This window comes from Tupaia chinensis, unplaced genomic scaffold (assembly GCF_000334495.1).
Source record: "Tupaia chinensis unplaced genomic scaffold, TupChi_1.0 Scaffold143906_1, whole genome shotgun sequence".
Classification (NCBI taxonomy): domain Eukaryota; kingdom Metazoa; phylum Chordata; class Mammalia; order Scandentia; family Tupaiidae; genus Tupaia; species Tupaia belangeri.
The window spans coordinates 1,427,452-1,444,739 of NW_006203757.1; the positions used below are offsets into that span (position 1 = coordinate 1,427,452).

Below are 17,288 nucleotides of genomic sequence, written 5' to 3' on the forward strand. Positions count from 1 at the left end.
TGTAAGTTTTGCACAGTATGTACCACTGTGGTGTTAACAGCCATTTCTGTTTTCCAGATCATGACGCTGCAATTAATAGATACAGCCGATTATCAAAAAAAAGAGAAAATGACAAGGTATGATATATACTTCCTCCTTCACTCTCATAATTAACTGTCTCATTAGGTAGTATTGTTTTTCCTGTTTAAAAACAGAGCTAGCAGTTACTTTGTCTACTTTGCTGTGTTACTCTTAGTATATTCTTTCCTTCTAGCTTTTTCAGTACCTTTATACATCTTTTTTTTTTTTTTTCTTTTTTTGGAGAGGTTTTTGCTATAGGGTGCGTGTGCTCACCAGACAGAGACAGAGAGATAGAAAGCAAGAAATCACCCCCCAGAGGGGATGGCCACGTCGCAATCCCTTCTCCTTCACTCTCCTCTCAGGATCTTGGGCATGCACGCACACGCACCTGGTGTGAGTTTAAGCCACCGGGTCCAGGACTCGAACCGCAGTCGACTACGTGAGAGTCCAGCCACATAGCCATTATGCTAACTGCTGGTCCCCCTTTATACATCTTTTGATATTTCTTCAAGGAGTGAGTGAAATCCAGAAATATTCTATTGTATGCATTAAGTGAAGATAAAAGAATAGAATACTAACAAGTTCATCTGAGTGCTCCTTAAGGTCACTTCTCTTCAGTTTCTAATCCAAGGCTTGGCCTGTAGACCTCATAAGATCCTTATGAGTGAGCTGATATCGGTTGGGAGTTGGCATCTGCAGTCTCATTTGGAAATTCTGGTAGAGACATGGTGACTACTTTTGGGGATCCATAGTTGGGTAGGACTTACTCTGCACCAGCTACTGTGACAAGAAAGAGAATGTTTCTGATACAATGTTCAGTGCAAAGGTCTGTGTTGCATGTCAGGTTTTAGCACAGAGAATATGTAATGGTATAGCTATTGGTAAGAGACATACATTTTGAGATCTTCATTAGTTACTTTGCATTAGAGAAGTAGTTAAAGGTTCCTGGTACAAAATACTTTTTCCAAGTATTACCTAGTTTTTTGAGAGATTTTTGCTAGTGGGCGTGTGCACTTGCCAGACAGAGAGACAGACAGAAAGTGAGAAATCACTCTCCAGAGAGGATGGCCATGCTGCAGTCTGCTGTCCTCCATTTTCCTCTCAGGATTTTGGGCATGCATGCACACATATGTGCCGGCTTGAATTTCAGGCCTCTGGGTCCAGGATTTGAAGTGTAGTTGGCCACATGAAAGTCCAATGCCTTTATCACTACTGCCACCTACTGGTTTCAAGTCTTTTAAAAACATTTCCCTCACCAGGGCCTGCAGGTGGTGTGGTGGTTAAGTATTGGATATTCACATGGTCAACAGTGGTGACTTGTTTTTTTACTTTCCCCTTCTCTTTCTTTCTATGTTTGGTCAAATTAAAAATAAACAATAATAATGAAATTACATAAATAATTTAAAAAGCCATTTCTTTCATCAATTTCATTTTATTTAAAAAATTGAGTACCTATTGTGTGTCGAGCTGTATTTGAGGTACCTTGGGGGGAAGAGTGTGAGTAGGCTCCACTCTTCACAGAGAGGGCAGCAGTTAGCTTTGATGAGTTAGAAAAGATTTCACATTCAGGAGGTGACATTTGCATTAAAGGTAAGTAGATGGGACTGGTTTGGGATAGGAGAGGGGAGGTTGAGGGAACAGCCTCTGCAGAGGCATATGGTGGAGCTGTGAGAGCAGAAAGGTTAAGATACTGGCTCTGGAGTCTGCTTGAAAACAAATACCAACTCCACCACTTCTTTACTGAGGTCATGCCTAGTTACTTCACCCCAATCCATTATTTCCCTATCGAAGAGCTCAGTTGTGAAGATGAAATAAGGTAATGCATGTAGAGTATCTACCTGTCCTGTAGCAAGTTTTCAACTAATTTTAGCAGTAGTTGTTATGATGATGAAAGATAATCATTCCAGTGAGTCTGGAGCACTAGAGGTATTTGAGGACGTATAGCAACAAAGACGTAGCTTGGGGCCAAATTACTATATTAATGACCTTGAAATATGTGTTAGAGGGAGTGGGTAACTGCTGAGGAGTAACGGTGCAGCTGTGATACAGAACAAAAATACTAGTGAGAAGGTGAAGGGACGAGGATGGAGGGAATCCAGTGAAAAAGATACTAGGACAGTTTGCAAAGACATAACAAAGGTCTCAGGTTGTTACTGAAAGTGAAGAGGAAGGACTGTTTTGGGAGATATTTCCTAAGTAGAATTGGCACGATTTATGGTAGAAGGAGAAATGAAAAACAATTCGTTAGATTCTCAGATAACTAGATAGATCCTGGAGTGAACAGGAGAGCAAGAAACAATGTAGAAGAGCAGGTTTTGCGGGGAAGATAATGTCTTTGGTTTTTTACATTTCCAGCACATACACTGAAACTGGAACAATGCAGGGAAGATCAGCATGGCTCCTGCCCTGTGCAAGGATGACATGCAAATTCGTGAAACATTCTATTAAAACAGCAGATGCACTTGAGAGAGTGAGGAGCAATAGATAAAAAATCATGAGTCACTAATATATGGATTTTTTTTTTTTTTTTAAGTTTTTGCTATGGGGTGTGCGTGCTCGCCAGAGAGATAGAAAGAATGTTCCCCTTTTGGGATTTTGGGCATGCACACATGCACACGCACCCAGCATGTTTTTCAGGCTGCGGGGTTTGAGCAGATCTTTAACTGGACAGTCAGCTAAGCTATGTGGGATCCAGTGCCTTAACCACTATGCCTCCTCCTAGTGCAGCATTTTATTTTTTTAAAGATAGGGTCTCACTGTGTTTCTTAGACTGGCCTTAAACTCAGTATCATCCTATCTCAGCCTCCTGAGTAGCTGGAATTACAGGTGCCTGCTACTAGTGCCTAGCTTGGTATATTGGAATATTCTTTTTTTTTTTTAAATAATTATTTTGTTTTTATTCATTCATTCATTCATTTTCATTTGGCCACAGAAGACCTGAGTGAGAGAGGAGGGAAAGTGAGAAAGCAAGCCACCAGGTCCAGGACTCCGTTGGCCATGTCAAAGTCCAGCACCCTTAACCACCACGCCACCTGTTGGCCCCTATATTGGAATATTCTTGATCTCAATAAAGTATTCTACAGAAAGCAGGAAGAGAAAAGCACCTAATGCATATTGCAGAACAAGTGCTCAATAAATAATTGTTGTCTAGGGCCAGCAGGTGGCTTAGTGGTTAAGGCTCTGGATTCTCGGGACCAGCAAGTGGTGTGGTGGTTAAGGCGCTAGACACTCCCACCTGGGCGACCACAGTTTAAGTCCTGGACCTGGTGGCTTGCTTTCTTACTTTCCCTCTCTCTCTGTTTCTCTGGTCAAATTAAAATAAATGAATGAGTAAATAAAATTAAATAATTCTTTGGGGAAAAAAAGGCTCTGGATTCTCATATGGCTGATCACAGTTTGAGTACTGAACTTGGTGGCTTGAAAATCATGCCAGGTGTCTGGCGTGCATTATTTTTGTGCCCAAAATCCCAAAAGGGGAATGGAAGAGAAGGGATTACAGTGTGGCCATCCCTTCTAGGGGGGGTGATTTCTCACTCTTTGTCTCTCTCCAGTGAGTGCATATGCCCTATAACAAAAACCTAATAAACAAAAAATAAATTTGTTGTCTGAATAAAAGAGCTCAAGGGAGCACACATATTTTAAGAATATGTGAAGAGGGGACGGTGGGTGGCATGGTGGTTAAGGGTTCTGGACTCCCACATGGCTGACTGCAGTTTAAGTTCCGGATCTGGCAGAATGCCTTCTCACTTGCCCCCCAACCCCACACTCGAATTAAAATAAATAGAGTTAAATAAAATAATTCTTTTTAAAAAATATGTGAAGGAAGACACACAGGTAGAGAGGAAGAATGTCAGGAGAGAACCAGGAGGGGAGAGTGGTGTGCTGTCAACTGATGAAGTTCGAATGGCAGGCCAACAACAAACAACTGTGTGCCTTTCCTCCTTTCCTCCACGTGGTAGACTTTCTCTGACGTGCTGACTATGCTTACTTTAGCGATTATACCATTTTTAGTTAAGTGCAGAGTTCTGCCTTTTTACATCGTTTTTTTTAAAAAAATTATTTATTTAATTTGATTTATTCATTCAGTTTTTTTTTTTTTTTTGAGATTTTTGCTATAGGGCGCGTGTGCTCGCCAGACAGACAGAGAGAGACAGAGAGACAGAAAGCAGGAAATCACCCCCCGGGGGGGTGGCCACGCCGCAATCCCTTCTCCTCCATTCTCCTCTCGGGATCTTGGGCACGCACGCACACGCGCCCGGCCTGAGTTTAAGCCACCGGGTCCGGGACTCAAACCGCGGTCGACTACGTGGGAGTCCAGCAACATAGCCATTACGCTAACTGCTGGTCCCTTCATTCATTTATTTTAATTTGACCAGAGAGATACACAGAGAGAGAGAAAGTGAGAAAGCAAGCCACCAGGTCCGGTAATCGAACTGTAGTCGGCCATATGGGAGTGTCCAGCGCCTTAACCACCACGCCACCTGATGGTCCCCTGCCTTTTTACATCTTAATTTCCAGTCGGCACATACACCTGACAGAAAGCACCCCACAACGGGACTCCAGTCCCCCTCCTCCATCCCCTCATCCTATCAGGATCCAGGTGCTCATGCACACATGTGCCCTGCATGTTTCTCAAGCCACCAGGACCAGAATTTAAACCAAGGTTGGCCATGTGGGATCTGGGTTCCTATGCTCAGCACTAAACAGTTATGCTACATGGCCAGCCTAGAATTCTTTTTTTTTTTTTTTTTTTTTTTGGGGGTTTTTTTTTTGGGTTGGTTGTGTTGCTTGCTAGAAAGACAGAAAGAAACAGAGAGACTGAAAGTAAGAAATCACTTGGGGGTCGGGTGGATGGCCATGCTGCAATCCTTTCTCCTCCAGTCTCCTCCTGAGGTGTTGGGCACATGCACATGCGCCTGGAGTGTTTTAAGCTGCCAGGTTAGGGACTTGAACCATGGTCAACTATGTGGGAGCTCAGTGACATAACCATTACAGCATCTGTTGGTCCCTAGAATTCTGCTTTTAATGGGCATTTTGTAAATGATTGGTAGTGAAACAGGAAAACCAACTTAGCCAACATGTTGAAATATTTGTAATCAGAAAACGGTAAAGTTAGTTCAATTGCTTGTGATATATCATTTTCCTAGAGTAGGTGCTTCCTCATAGCCACTACTGAAGATAATTTAAAAGTAAGGAAATAATAGTATGTTTAATCTTTTCATCTTCAGGTGAAATATGAAGTAACAGAAGATGTGTACACTTCCAGAAAGAAACAACACCAGACCATGATGCATTATTTCTGTGCACTAAATACTCTTCAGTACAAGAAGAAAATAGCATTGTTAGAACCTCTACTTGGGTACATGCAAGCTCAGGTAAATACTGTACTATATCTTGGATTCTAACAGTCCCAAAAGTTATATATTCTGAACTGGATGTTTACATTAAATGTAGGGATATGGGGCCAACAAGTGGTATGGTGGTTAAGGCACTGGACTCCCACATGGCCTACCATGGTTCGAGTCCTAGACCTGGCTGCTTGCTTTCTCACTTTCCCTCTTTTTCTCTCTGTCTCTCTCTGGCTAATGCATTCACCCTATATCAAAATAAAAGAATAAATAAAATAATAATTCTTTTTACTAAAGAATTATTTAATTTCACTAGTTATTATTATTATCTTTTAATCTGACCAGAGAGTGACAGATATTTTTATCTTTTAATCTCAGTGAAGGTGAGAAAGCAAGCCACCAAGTCTGGGACTCAAACTGTGGTCACCCCTGTGGGAGTCCAAAACATTAACTACTATGCTGCCTGCCAGCCCCTAAAATAAATAATTCTTTTAAAAATGTAAGAATATGATTATTCCTCAGGTATAAATCTTATCTTTATAGGAAACATGAAATAGTTTATTCATCTGATTTATTTGAAATGCTTTAAAATTTTTTTCCAGTTTAAAAAAATTGTTTACTATTACTTCTTGAATTAAAAAAATATAAAAGAATGTACAGTGGAATTTGTCTAGCTTCCTCAGTTGCTCCATGGCTAATAGAAATCACACACAAAAAATCTATTTTTACAGAAATAGGAGAAAAATATTTTGTTTCTTTATTTAACCATGTATCTTAGAGATTGTTTATGTGATTTACTTCAACTATTTTTTGGTGTTTGTATGTTCTTGTTCAATCTCTCACATCCCCACTCTAGATAAGTTTTTTCAAGATGGGTTCTGAAAATCTCAGTGAACAACTGGAAGAATTTTTAGCTAATATTGGAACAAGTGTGCAGAAGTAAGTATTTTTGCCTTTAAAATTGAAAAACTGAGTGACATGAATAAGTTAACAACCAAATATCATAATTTACAAAGTACTTACCAGGCCAGCAGGTGGTGCAGAGGTTAAGGCAGCTGGATCCCACACGGCCGACTGAGCAGTTTAATTCCAGGACCTGGTGGCTTGAAAATCAGACCAGGCACCTGTACCTGCATGCCCCAAATCCCGAGAGGAGAATAGAGAAAAAGGAATTGTGGTGTGGCCATCCCCCCTAGGGGGTGCTTTCTCACTTTCCCTCCCTCCCTCTCTCTGGCAAGTTCATGCACCCTATAGGAAAAACTTTAAAAAATTCAGATAAACATGAACGATAAGTTCTTTGTCAGTTGTGGTGGTAGTAGTGAATAATCTCTTCTGTGTTAGTGTCCGCAGGGAAATGGACAATGATGTAGAGACCATGCAGCAGACAATAGAGGATTTGGAAGTAGCCAGTGACCCCTTGTATGTGCCGGACCCAGACCCCACCAAATTTCCTGTAAATCGGAACTTAACCCGAAAAGCTGGATACCTTAATGCTAGAAAGTAAGAAAACTATATTTTCATATGTCATATATCATGTAAGTCATGCCAATATACAGTTGATATTGTCTGCCAAGTGGTTTTGATATTACTAAAGGTTGAACTTCCTTGGCACTGTTAGCATTTATGTAAAATTTTTGACAGAGGAAGTACATGAATAGTTTTGAAAGGTAAAGTTCTACCTAGACATTTATTGAATAATTTAAAATTATATAAGAACTAAAAGTGGTTTGAATTTAAAGAAATATACTGTAACTTGTGAATGCCATTACATATCATTTGTCATACTTTAAAATATTCATAATAACAACATCAAGTAAATTTTAATTATGTGAAGATAAGATGAAGCAGGTTAACTGTGGTAAATACATTCTTTAATTTTGAATTTATTTCCTTAGAAGTGAAACTAAATGAAGTTAAATTTTATGAAGCACATTGTAACAGCTACAGTTTGTTAATTTCCATCCTTGTTTTGGAAACTGTGCACACATTTACACAACTGAGTCAACATGCATGTCTTTATTTTAGAGACTGAAAAACTGATACTTACATTCTCTTGGCATCCTGGTACCTTTTTGCAAGCCAGTTCTTTTTAAGATGCTTAATCTTGTGTCTGGCTGATGGTAAAGAGAGTTCAGGTGTATCATTATTAAAGAGCAACTGTGCTTTCTTTATTTAGTAAAACAGGCTTGGTGTCATCTACCTGGGACAGACAGTTTTACTTCACCCAGGGTGGGAACTTAATGAGTCAGGCCCGTGGCGACGTAGCTGGAGGCCTGGCCATGGACATAGACAACTGCTCAGTGATGGCCGTGGACTGCGAAGACAGGCGATACTGTTTTCAGATCACCTCTTTTGACGGAAAAAAGTTAGTATTTTTTTTCTACTATTAATAAGATCTATAATATTTTAAACTACTAAAATACAGTATAATTCTTTCTCAGGAATTTTGTAGGTATTTTAGACACCTGAGATAGTTTGCTTTTTAATCTTACAGAAATGAGTTGACTTTTTCTTTCTCATTTGATTAAATGATTTCTTAATATTTGAGGTCAGAGCAAGTCATATGGTAAAGACATATGGTTTCACGGTAAGAGAAAACCTTGCATAGATTGGGGAAGCACAAGTTAATGGAAAATATCCCAACCCTGGGGTCAGAAAGTTCACATTCTGGATCCATTATTTACTGTGTGGTCTTAGACAAGTTACTCCCTCTGAGCTCCATTTTTCTACATTAATATGTAGGTGAGGGAGTTATAATCCCTACTTAGTAAATTACTACAGTAGAAATCTAACATACACGATATGCCTATCAAATAAATGATACTTTAAAAAATTTAATTCCATTTGTCATTATCATTTTTTAAAATTCGACCAGATATAAATATATATATATAGAAAAGGAAACCAAGAAAGCAAGCTGCCAGGTCCGAGATCCGAACAGCGTTAGACTGTGTGGGAATCCAGTGCCTTTAACCACCACACCACCTGCCAGCTCCTAAGTGATACTTAAAAAAAATTTTATTTAGAGGTTTTTGCTATGGGGCATGTGTGCTCGCCAGAAAGACAGAGAAAGACAGACAGAAAGTGAGAAATCACCCCCCAGGGGGGATGGCCATTACCGCAATCCCTTCTCCTCCATTCTCTCAGGATCTTGGGCACGCACACATGCCTGGCGTGACTTTGAGCCACCAAGTCCGGGACTCAAACCATGGTCGGCTACATGGGAGTCCAGCAACATAGCCATTACGCCAACTGCTGGTCCCCATCTTTGAACTTTCTTAACATAGAGGAGTAGCCTCTGGTCTCCTGAAACTCATTTTTTTCTCTTTATTTATGTACATTGATGTATTATAAAATAAATAAATTCAACCTTCACTTTTTTTTTAAGATTTTTTTTTAAAAAATTAATAAATTAATTAATTTATTTATTTTCATTTGACCAGAGAGGTACAGAATGAGAGAGAGAGAGAGAGATGGAAAGTGAGAAAGCAAGCCACCAGGTCCAGGACTTGAAATGTGGTTAGCCCTGTGGGAGGCCAGCACCCTTAGCCACCACATCACCTGCTGGCCCCCAACCTTCACTTCTTAAAAGAATAGGTTGGTATTAATGACTTACTATCTTTTATCTAAATGGTGGATTCATTTCATATCCTTTTATAAGGATTACACTAGATACTGTGAGTCTCTGTGTTCACCTATCAAAATTACCAAATTATTAATATATTTCTGCCTTTTTTAAATGTTCAGTTTTTGGGTGAATGTTTAACATGATTCCCCCATTCACACTTCTATTGTGATGCAAAATTTAAATAAAAATTATTTTTCTCTTACTTTAAAATACTAACGTCTATAAAAAGATTAACATTCATTGTGTTAATGATCGATATACTGAAATTTTTTATTTAACCTTAGAAGAAACAATAATGAAGTGAAGTTATTGAAGTAAAGTCCATTTTCTAATAGGGTCATTGATTTATATTTGAAATGTATATAGTAACTGTCAGAAAGGTAAAAAGCACTGTCATAATTGAAATGTTCCTTTGTCACTCATGGCCTGTCTTCTGAGGGACCAGGGTGGGTTTCCTTTCTGGTCCATCTCGGCATTGATAGCCCAAGTCAGTTGTTAAGGTCTGAGTCCTAATGCATCTGGTGGTCTCCTTTTTCTAAGATAATGTTGGTTCTGTTTTATTTTTGGTTTTGTTTTTTTTTTTTAGTACTGACTGGTTTTTATATCAACCTATATTAAGATTAAAAAAAACAACTCTGAGATCATGTAGAAAGTACTTTTTAAAAATATATAATTATTAGGTTAATAAAAAAAGTTGATACTCAGACTTTTAATTTTCTTTTTTTAGATCTTCAATTTTACAAGCAGAGAGTAAAAAAGACCATGAGGAGGTAAACTTTTACCTAGTTAATTTCTTCAGTGACATTTAAACATGTTAAAGAAATTTTGGAAAATTCTAGTGAATTTGTTGTTATTGTTGTTAGAAGTCTTTTGTCCTCAAGCAATAACGTTAAGTTTCTCACTGAGTTTTACCATTGGAGGGACCTAGAGATCCTGGGCTCAGATTCCGAAGTGCCCTTGTGACTGGCTTTCTGGCAGGCTGTCCGTATCATGAGGCAGCAGTTTCATTTACTCCCTTCTCCACCCAACCTTTCGAGACACCATTTACTGCGCTAGGAACATAGTGGCAGCAGATGTGGCACGGCAGGAAGCAGCTAAACTTAAATCCTTGGGGAAATGAGAGATAGGAAAACAAAAGTTTGGGAGTCTCTGTTCTTCCTCACAAGCCTTTTATTTCTGGCTCCATTTTTACTCCTAGTACACCAAGTATGGAAGGTAAGGTACTACTATCAAGAGCTGAGGCTTTAAAAATGTCCTCTTGAGAAATATTCCTCCATGAACTTGTACCAGAGCTTGAGTTTAAATCTTTTTATCTTATAATATTCTAAGTGTTGGTAAAAGACAAAATTGGAAATTATGTAAAGACTTAGCTTTAATTACTTGTACTTCCCATGGAAAAAGAGTTGATAAATCTGAATGTTCATTTACATAAAAAAGGTATATTTATATAGTAAGGAATTCTCTAAGATTATACATTATTTCTAATGAAACTTTCTATTTTAGTTGATTATTAAACATTCTTTTAGGAGAGAAGCTTTGTGAGAAAAATTATTAATCATATTTTTCTATTTTTTCCTTTTGCAGTGGATTTGCACAATAAACAACATATCTAAACAGATATACTTAAGTGAAAATCCAGAGGTAATGTTTATATTTTTTTATGCAGATAAAGCAAAATAGAGTAATTCTGTGGCTTACATGACTTTTATTAAGTCATAAGTTCTCAAATTCTGTAATCTTTTAATTTGACCTTGAATGTATAGCTTTAATATATTATCTATGTAAGAAATATCTGACCTGGGACCAGCAGATGGCATAATGGTTACATCGCTGGACTCCAACGTAGTTGACCGTAGTTTGAGTCCTGGACCTGGTGGCTTAAAACTCACGCCAGGTACGTGTGCGTGCATGACCAAAATCCTGAGAGGAAGATGGAGGAGATGGGATTGGGGCATGGCCATCCCCCCAGGGGGGTGATTTCTCACTTTCTGTCTCTCTGTTTCTCTGGTGAGCGCATGCGCCCTATAGCAAATATCTCTCTCAAAAAACAACAACAACAACAACAACAAAAAACAAATCTGCTCTTCTTAGAACAATAAATTATTTCCAAAGGTACTGAAATCAACCAACAAATACTTAGTGTATGACTTTTTAGCTCTGTACTGAGCACTGTGGAGAAGGGAAGTATAGAAGAAAAATAAGCTATAACTTTTGTCTTCCAGGAGCCTATCTGTATATAGAGAGAAAACTGAAACTGAAGTTTTTTTGTTTTAGCTTTTTTTTTAACTAAAGCTTTAAGTGACATTTTATATAAAACAGAATGTAGATCTAGCTGGTGGCATGGTGGTTAAGGTGACTAGATCCCACATGGCCAACTGCGGGGTTTGGTCCTAGACCTTGTGACTTGAAAACCATACCAGGCATGTGTGCATGTGTGTCCAAAATCCTGAGAGGAGATTGAAAGACATGGTGCGGCCATTTTCCTTGGAGGATGATATCTCACTTTCCCTCTCTTTGGCAAGCACTAATTCCCTGTAGCAAAAACTGGAAAACACACATACACACACACACACACACACACACAGAAAACATAAAAACAAAAGAGGGTGTGATTAATTGAAAATATATGGCAATATTAAAGACTTAAGTTTCGAGAATGTTAAGTTCAGTATGGGCTTTAGCGAACAGTCTGTGGAGATAATGTAAACTTCAGCTGAGTAGAGTTCATTCACGTTTTAACGAAAAGAGAAGACATTGCAGATAAGAGAATGAAATAAAAACAAAAGCAGAAATAGTGTGTTTTGAAATTAGTGGTGTAGTCAGGGTTAAAGGTTCTTGATGGAGAACAATAGGAAACTGAAATGTGTATAAATCATCTGAGGATCTTGTTACAATGCAGGTTATGATTTAGTGTGTTTAAAGCGATGCAGTCTCAACAGCCATTTTCGCCACTCATTCCTTGGATAGTTAGGCTTTTATACCAGATGCATAGAGGTGCAACGTATGGCCAGACCCCAGTGGTACAGAAGAGTCTGGAAGGAATCAAGTTGGAAATACACTGGAGTACAGTTGGGAAGAGACTTGACTCTAGGGTAGGGGCTTTCTGACCTCTGTAATCTTGATGGGCCTGGCCTTACCACTTACCTCCTTGGACTGGCTAGGGGATAGAGGGTAACTGCTCTGGGAAGTTCTGACCCTTCTAAATTTTTTTTATTTTTTTAAGGTTTTGCCCTAGAACGTGTGTGCAGGTTCAGGACTCAAACCAGGCAGCCAAATCATGTGGGATCCAGCACCTTTACCTCCACACCACCTGCTGCCCTCACCCCCTCCAACACTAACTTATAGTTCATGTTTTTCTAGGGTATCCAGAATTATTTTATTCTTCCATGACAATGGACATTTTGATCAATTGATCAAACCGATCAGTTTCTAGCATTGTATTGGTATTTTTGCTAACTAAGGCATAGAAATACAAAACTGTTGTGTGATATACTGGGTTTTTTTTCTTCCTAATTTAAAGACCATTTTTGGAGCTAGCAGGTAGTGAGGTGGTTAAGGTGCTGGATCCTACATGGCCAACTGTATGGTTTGAGTCCCAGACCCAGCAGCTTGAAAACACGCCAGGCACTTGTGTTTGCCCAAAATTCTGAGAGAACAATGGGGTGACTTCTCACTTTCCCTCTGTCTCTCTCTAGCAAGTGCACATGCCCTATGGCAAAAATCTACAAAAAAGAATTAAAAAAAAATTGTGGTCAAAACACATAACAAAATTTTCTATCCTAACCCTTTTTACGTTTGTAGAAGAGTATTAGTAACTACATGTACATTGTAGTCCAGAGTATATGCGCATGGCCACGATCCTGGCCAGTTGGGAGGCTGGTGGGGAGCACTGTATGAGACCTGTCGAAGGTGCTTCTCTCTCTCTCTCTCTCTCATGACAGAAACTTAAACAAACAAACTGTGGAGGGGCCACCTAAGGTGCTGGACTCCCACATGGCTAAGCATGGTTCAAATTCTGGACCTGGTGGCTTAAAAATCAAGCCTGGCACGTGTGTGTGCACACCCAATCCCTGGAGGAGAAGGGACTGCAGTGTGGCCCTCGCTCCGGTGGGGGTGATTTTCCACTTTCCCTCTCACTGTTTTGCTCTGTTGAACCCATGGGCATTATAGCAACCCCCCCAAAAAAACCCACAAAACTGTGTATATTAACAGAGTTGTAATTAATTTATTTTTGGAGAGATTTTTGCTATAGGGTGCATGTGCTCACCAGAGAGATAGAGACACAGAGAGCAAGAAATCACCCCTCCTACCTCCCCACTCCAAGGAGGATGGCCAGACTGCAGTCCCTTCTCCATTCTCCTCTCAGGATCTTGGGTATGCATGCATACTCACCCGGCGTGAGTTTTAAGTCACTGGGTCTGGGACTCAAACCACTAGAAATGTAATTTTTTTAAGTATTTATTTAATTTAATTTAATTTAATTTGTTGGTTTTTATTTACTTTGATGAAAGGGGAAAGAGAGAAAGTGAGAGGACAAGCTACCAGGTCCGAGACTCGAACTGTGGTCAGCCATGTGGGAGTCGAGCACCTTTAATCACCACACTGTCAGCCCCAACACACATGTAAGTTTTAAGCCACCAGGTCCAGGACCTGAACCACGGTTGAGTAAGTGGGAGTCCAGCAATGTAACCATGCCATCTGTTGGTTCCTAAAACTGTAATTTAAATGCCCCCCCCCCTTTTTTTGAGAGGTTTTTGCTATAGGGCGCGTGTGCTCGCCAGATAGACAGAGAGATACAGAAAGCGAGAAATCACCTCCCAGAGGAGATGGCTACACTGCAAACCCTTCTCTTCCATTCTCCTCTCGGGATCTTGGGCATGCATGCACATGCGCCCAGCGTGAGTTTAAGCCACCAGGTCCAGGCCTTGAACTGTGGTCGACTACATGAAAGTCCAGCAACATAGCTGTTATGCCAACTGCTGGTTCCTTAAATACCCTTTTTATTTAGCTAGTGTTTTAAGTAAAACAATAAGCAAAATATTTCTTTTTTTTTTTTAAAGAATTATTTTATTTAACTTTATTTATTTATTTATTTATTTGACCAGAGAGGGACAGAGAGAGAGAGAGAGAGAGAGAGTGAGAAAGTGAGAAAGCAAGCCACCAGGTCCAGGACTCAAACCACAGTCAGCTATGTAGGAGTCCAGCACCCTTAACCACCACACCACCTTATAAACAACTTTTTTCTTTCAAATTTTGGCCTAACAACATCCATGATAACTTTATGGATATCTCTGAGCATAAATACATTCTGGAAAATTATGAAAATTTTATCATCACAGTTTTATACTAACATATATTTTGCGAATATTTCATATTCCTTGTAAATTTTCTTTATTCAACGTATGTATTGAGTGTCCGCTGTGCCAGGCACCGTGCCAGGCACTAACAATAAAATCCTTGATTGAAAGTATCTAGTAGCTAGAAATTTAAGGAAAAAACATTTTTCTATTATGTATATGAGTAGGAAAACTAGACTTTTTTCCTAGACTAAAGGAAGCAAGAAGAAACAAGTTGATAACATTATGTGAAATTATGTAACTTTAGAAACAAGTATGTCATTAGTAGTTATAATTTTTTTGTATTTTTAAATTTTATTTATTTTTAACAATCAAATCAAGAATAGAACTTTACATTCTTGGGTCTGTTAAATGTTTCTTCCCTTTGCCCCTCTTATCTACTTCTATCATCCACTCTCCTCTCTTACAGACTCTGATATCTATACTTAACCTTTCTTACTAGCATATCTTTGGATCTTTCAATTTCTGCAAGAGAGCAGAATTCAGTATATATTGTGTGAGGATGTACAGTGTCTTTCAAAGTCTGGCTGACTTTTCTTAGCAGAAATCTTCCATAGTCAGCCACTTTGAGTCAGATGGCAGTGTCATTGTTCCTTACGGCGGAATAGTATTCTATATAGTGTACACATGCCACAATTTTTCAACCTAGTCATTAGTTCTTTGGCACTTATGCTAACTCCATGTCTTTGTGATTGTGAATAATGCTGCAATAAACATGGAAGTGAAGTGTCCCTCTGACTAAGTGCTGTCTTGTTCTTTGGGTAAATACCAAGGAGTGGAATCACTGAGAATAGGATAATTCTATTTGTAGGTTTTTGAGGAACCTCCACATTGTTTCCCACAGTGACTACCAATTTGCATTCCCACCAACAGTGTAGGAGGCTTTTTCATCATAGCCTCGCAAGCACTTGTCTTTTTTTTTTTTTGCTCGTAGCCATTCTGACTGGGTTAAGTGATACCTCATTGTAGTTTTGATCTGCATTTCCCTTATAATAAGAAATGTTGAACACTTTTTTCATATACATTTTAGCCATTTGTGTATCTTAGAAGGTTGTCTCTTCAGCTCATTTGCACATCTTTAAATTGGATTATTCAATTTTTTGTTGGCAAGCTGCTTGAGTTCCCTATATATTATGATTATCAGTCCCTTACCTGAAGCATAGCTTGCAGATATTTTCTCCCATTCTGTTGATTGTCTCCTCATCCTGTTTATTGTTTCCTTTGCTGTTAGTAGCTCTAACTTGTATTTAAATCTCTAATTTGTATTAAATGGCCAGAAATATTCTGACTATTTAAAGAGTTATATTTAAACTTTTAGTTTTCTTACTCTTCTAATAGTCCTTTTTAAAAATCTATCAAAATAGGAAACTGCTGCACGAGTAAATCAGTCAGCTCTGGAGGCTGTCACTCCTTCCCCATCTTTCCAGCAGAGGCATGAGAGCCTGCGGCCAGCAGGGTGAGTTACCACACTGAGTTAAAGACCTATCATGTGCTACTTAAACTGTTAGGGAGCACTTTGATTTTAGCAGGACCACTTATATTAGTATTGAATAGTTTACTGGACATCAGAGAAAAATGTATTTTCAGTATGGTTCTATTATGAGTAAAGGTGCTAAGTAACTAATGATTTCAAATTTTCCCAGTGTTTCTAAATAAAATATATATTTTATTACCAGAGGGTGCATGTTCTCACCAGAGAGAGAGAGAGAGAGAGGGAGAGAGAGAGAGGATTTATATTTTTAGTTTAATAATTAGAAAGAAAGAAGTCAACTATTAAGTAGTTAGGGGGACCAGCAGATAGCATAATGGTTACATCACTGGACTCCAAGATAGTTGACCATGGTTTGAGTCCCGGAACTGGCAGCTTAAAAAAAATAAACTTGGGGACAGCAGGTGGCACGGTGATTAATGGCACTAGACTCCCGCATGGCTGACCACAATTCAAGTCCTGGACCTGGCAACTTGCTTTCTCGCTTTTGTATCTCTGTCTGTGTCTCATTCTGGTCAAATTAAAAATAACAATAATGATGAATAAAGTAAAGGAGGTAATACTTAAAAAATAAATAGTAAAACAAATTAATACTGGGCATTTGTGCTTGCATGCCCAAAATCCCAAGAGGAGAACAGAGAAGGGACTGCAGCATGACCATCCACCCTGGGGGGGTGGTTTCTCACTTTCTGTCTCTTTGGCAAGCACATGCACACTATAGCAAAAATCTCTCTTTATAAAACAAATAAGTAGGATTTGGGATTTTATTTTTATTAAAATTTGTTTTACTCTTCTTATTGACTTATAATACTATATTTTCATTGTTCATAGTGTTTGATTCCAAAAGAGGAAACTAAATGCAATGCTATCTTGGTTTCTTTTGTGCTTAGACAAACTCGGCCGCCGACAGCTCGAACCAGCAGTTCAGGATCCTTAGGATCCGAGTCCACAAATTTGGCTGCCCTCTCTCTAGATTCTCTGGTTGCTCCAGACACCCCGATACAGTTTGACATAATCTCTCCAGTGTCTGAAGATCAGCCTGGCCAGGCAAAAGCCTCTGGCCAGGGAGGCAGGTGGGTGATGGCATCACAGGGACTTTGTGTTATAGTGTGTCATAGTTCCATTTCTACGTTTGAGAGTCCTTTGTTACACACCATGGACATCAGCTGTGTTGTACTTTTGATAGGGAAGAATTATGCATGTTTTCTTTTTGACTTCTGCCTCAATTAAAGGAGTTAAGATAATTTAATTAAAAAAATATTTAATTATGAATTGCTTATTAGTCTGCCTTCTTCTTGGGCATTTTCTCAAAAACTGCAAAAGAAAGTTGACAGTTCTATTTTTAGGTCATGATGGCGTTTTTAAAATTCATGAGGGTGGGGCCAGATGGTGAAGCACCAGTGAAA

At 39.0% G+C, this 17,288-nt stretch overlaps 1 protein-coding gene and 1 pseudogene across 1 annotated transcript in view; both read left to right on the forward strand.

Annotated features, from left to right (window-relative positions):
- The window catches only part of APPL1 (adaptor protein, phosphotyrosine interacting with PH domain and leucine zipper 1), a gene marked incomplete at its 5' end in the record, with an annotated part of 40,480 nt that overhangs the window by 10,409 nt on the left and 12,783 nt on the right, over window positions 1-17,288 (forward strand). Inside the window, 9 exon segments of the mRNA XM_006165354.3 lie at window positions 58-116; window positions 5,289-5,435; window positions 6,265-6,347; window positions 6,750-6,908; window positions 7,585-7,773; window positions 9,764-9,806; window positions 10,621-10,677; window positions 15,758-15,849; window positions 16,773-16,955. Coding sequence (XP_006165416.2) covers window positions 58-116; window positions 5,289-5,435; window positions 6,265-6,347; window positions 6,750-6,908; window positions 7,585-7,773; window positions 9,764-9,806; window positions 10,621-10,677; window positions 15,758-15,849; window positions 16,773-16,955 — 1,012 coding nt within the window.
- On the forward strand, window positions 2,399-2,511 carry LOC114005490 (uncharacterized; annotated as a pseudogene).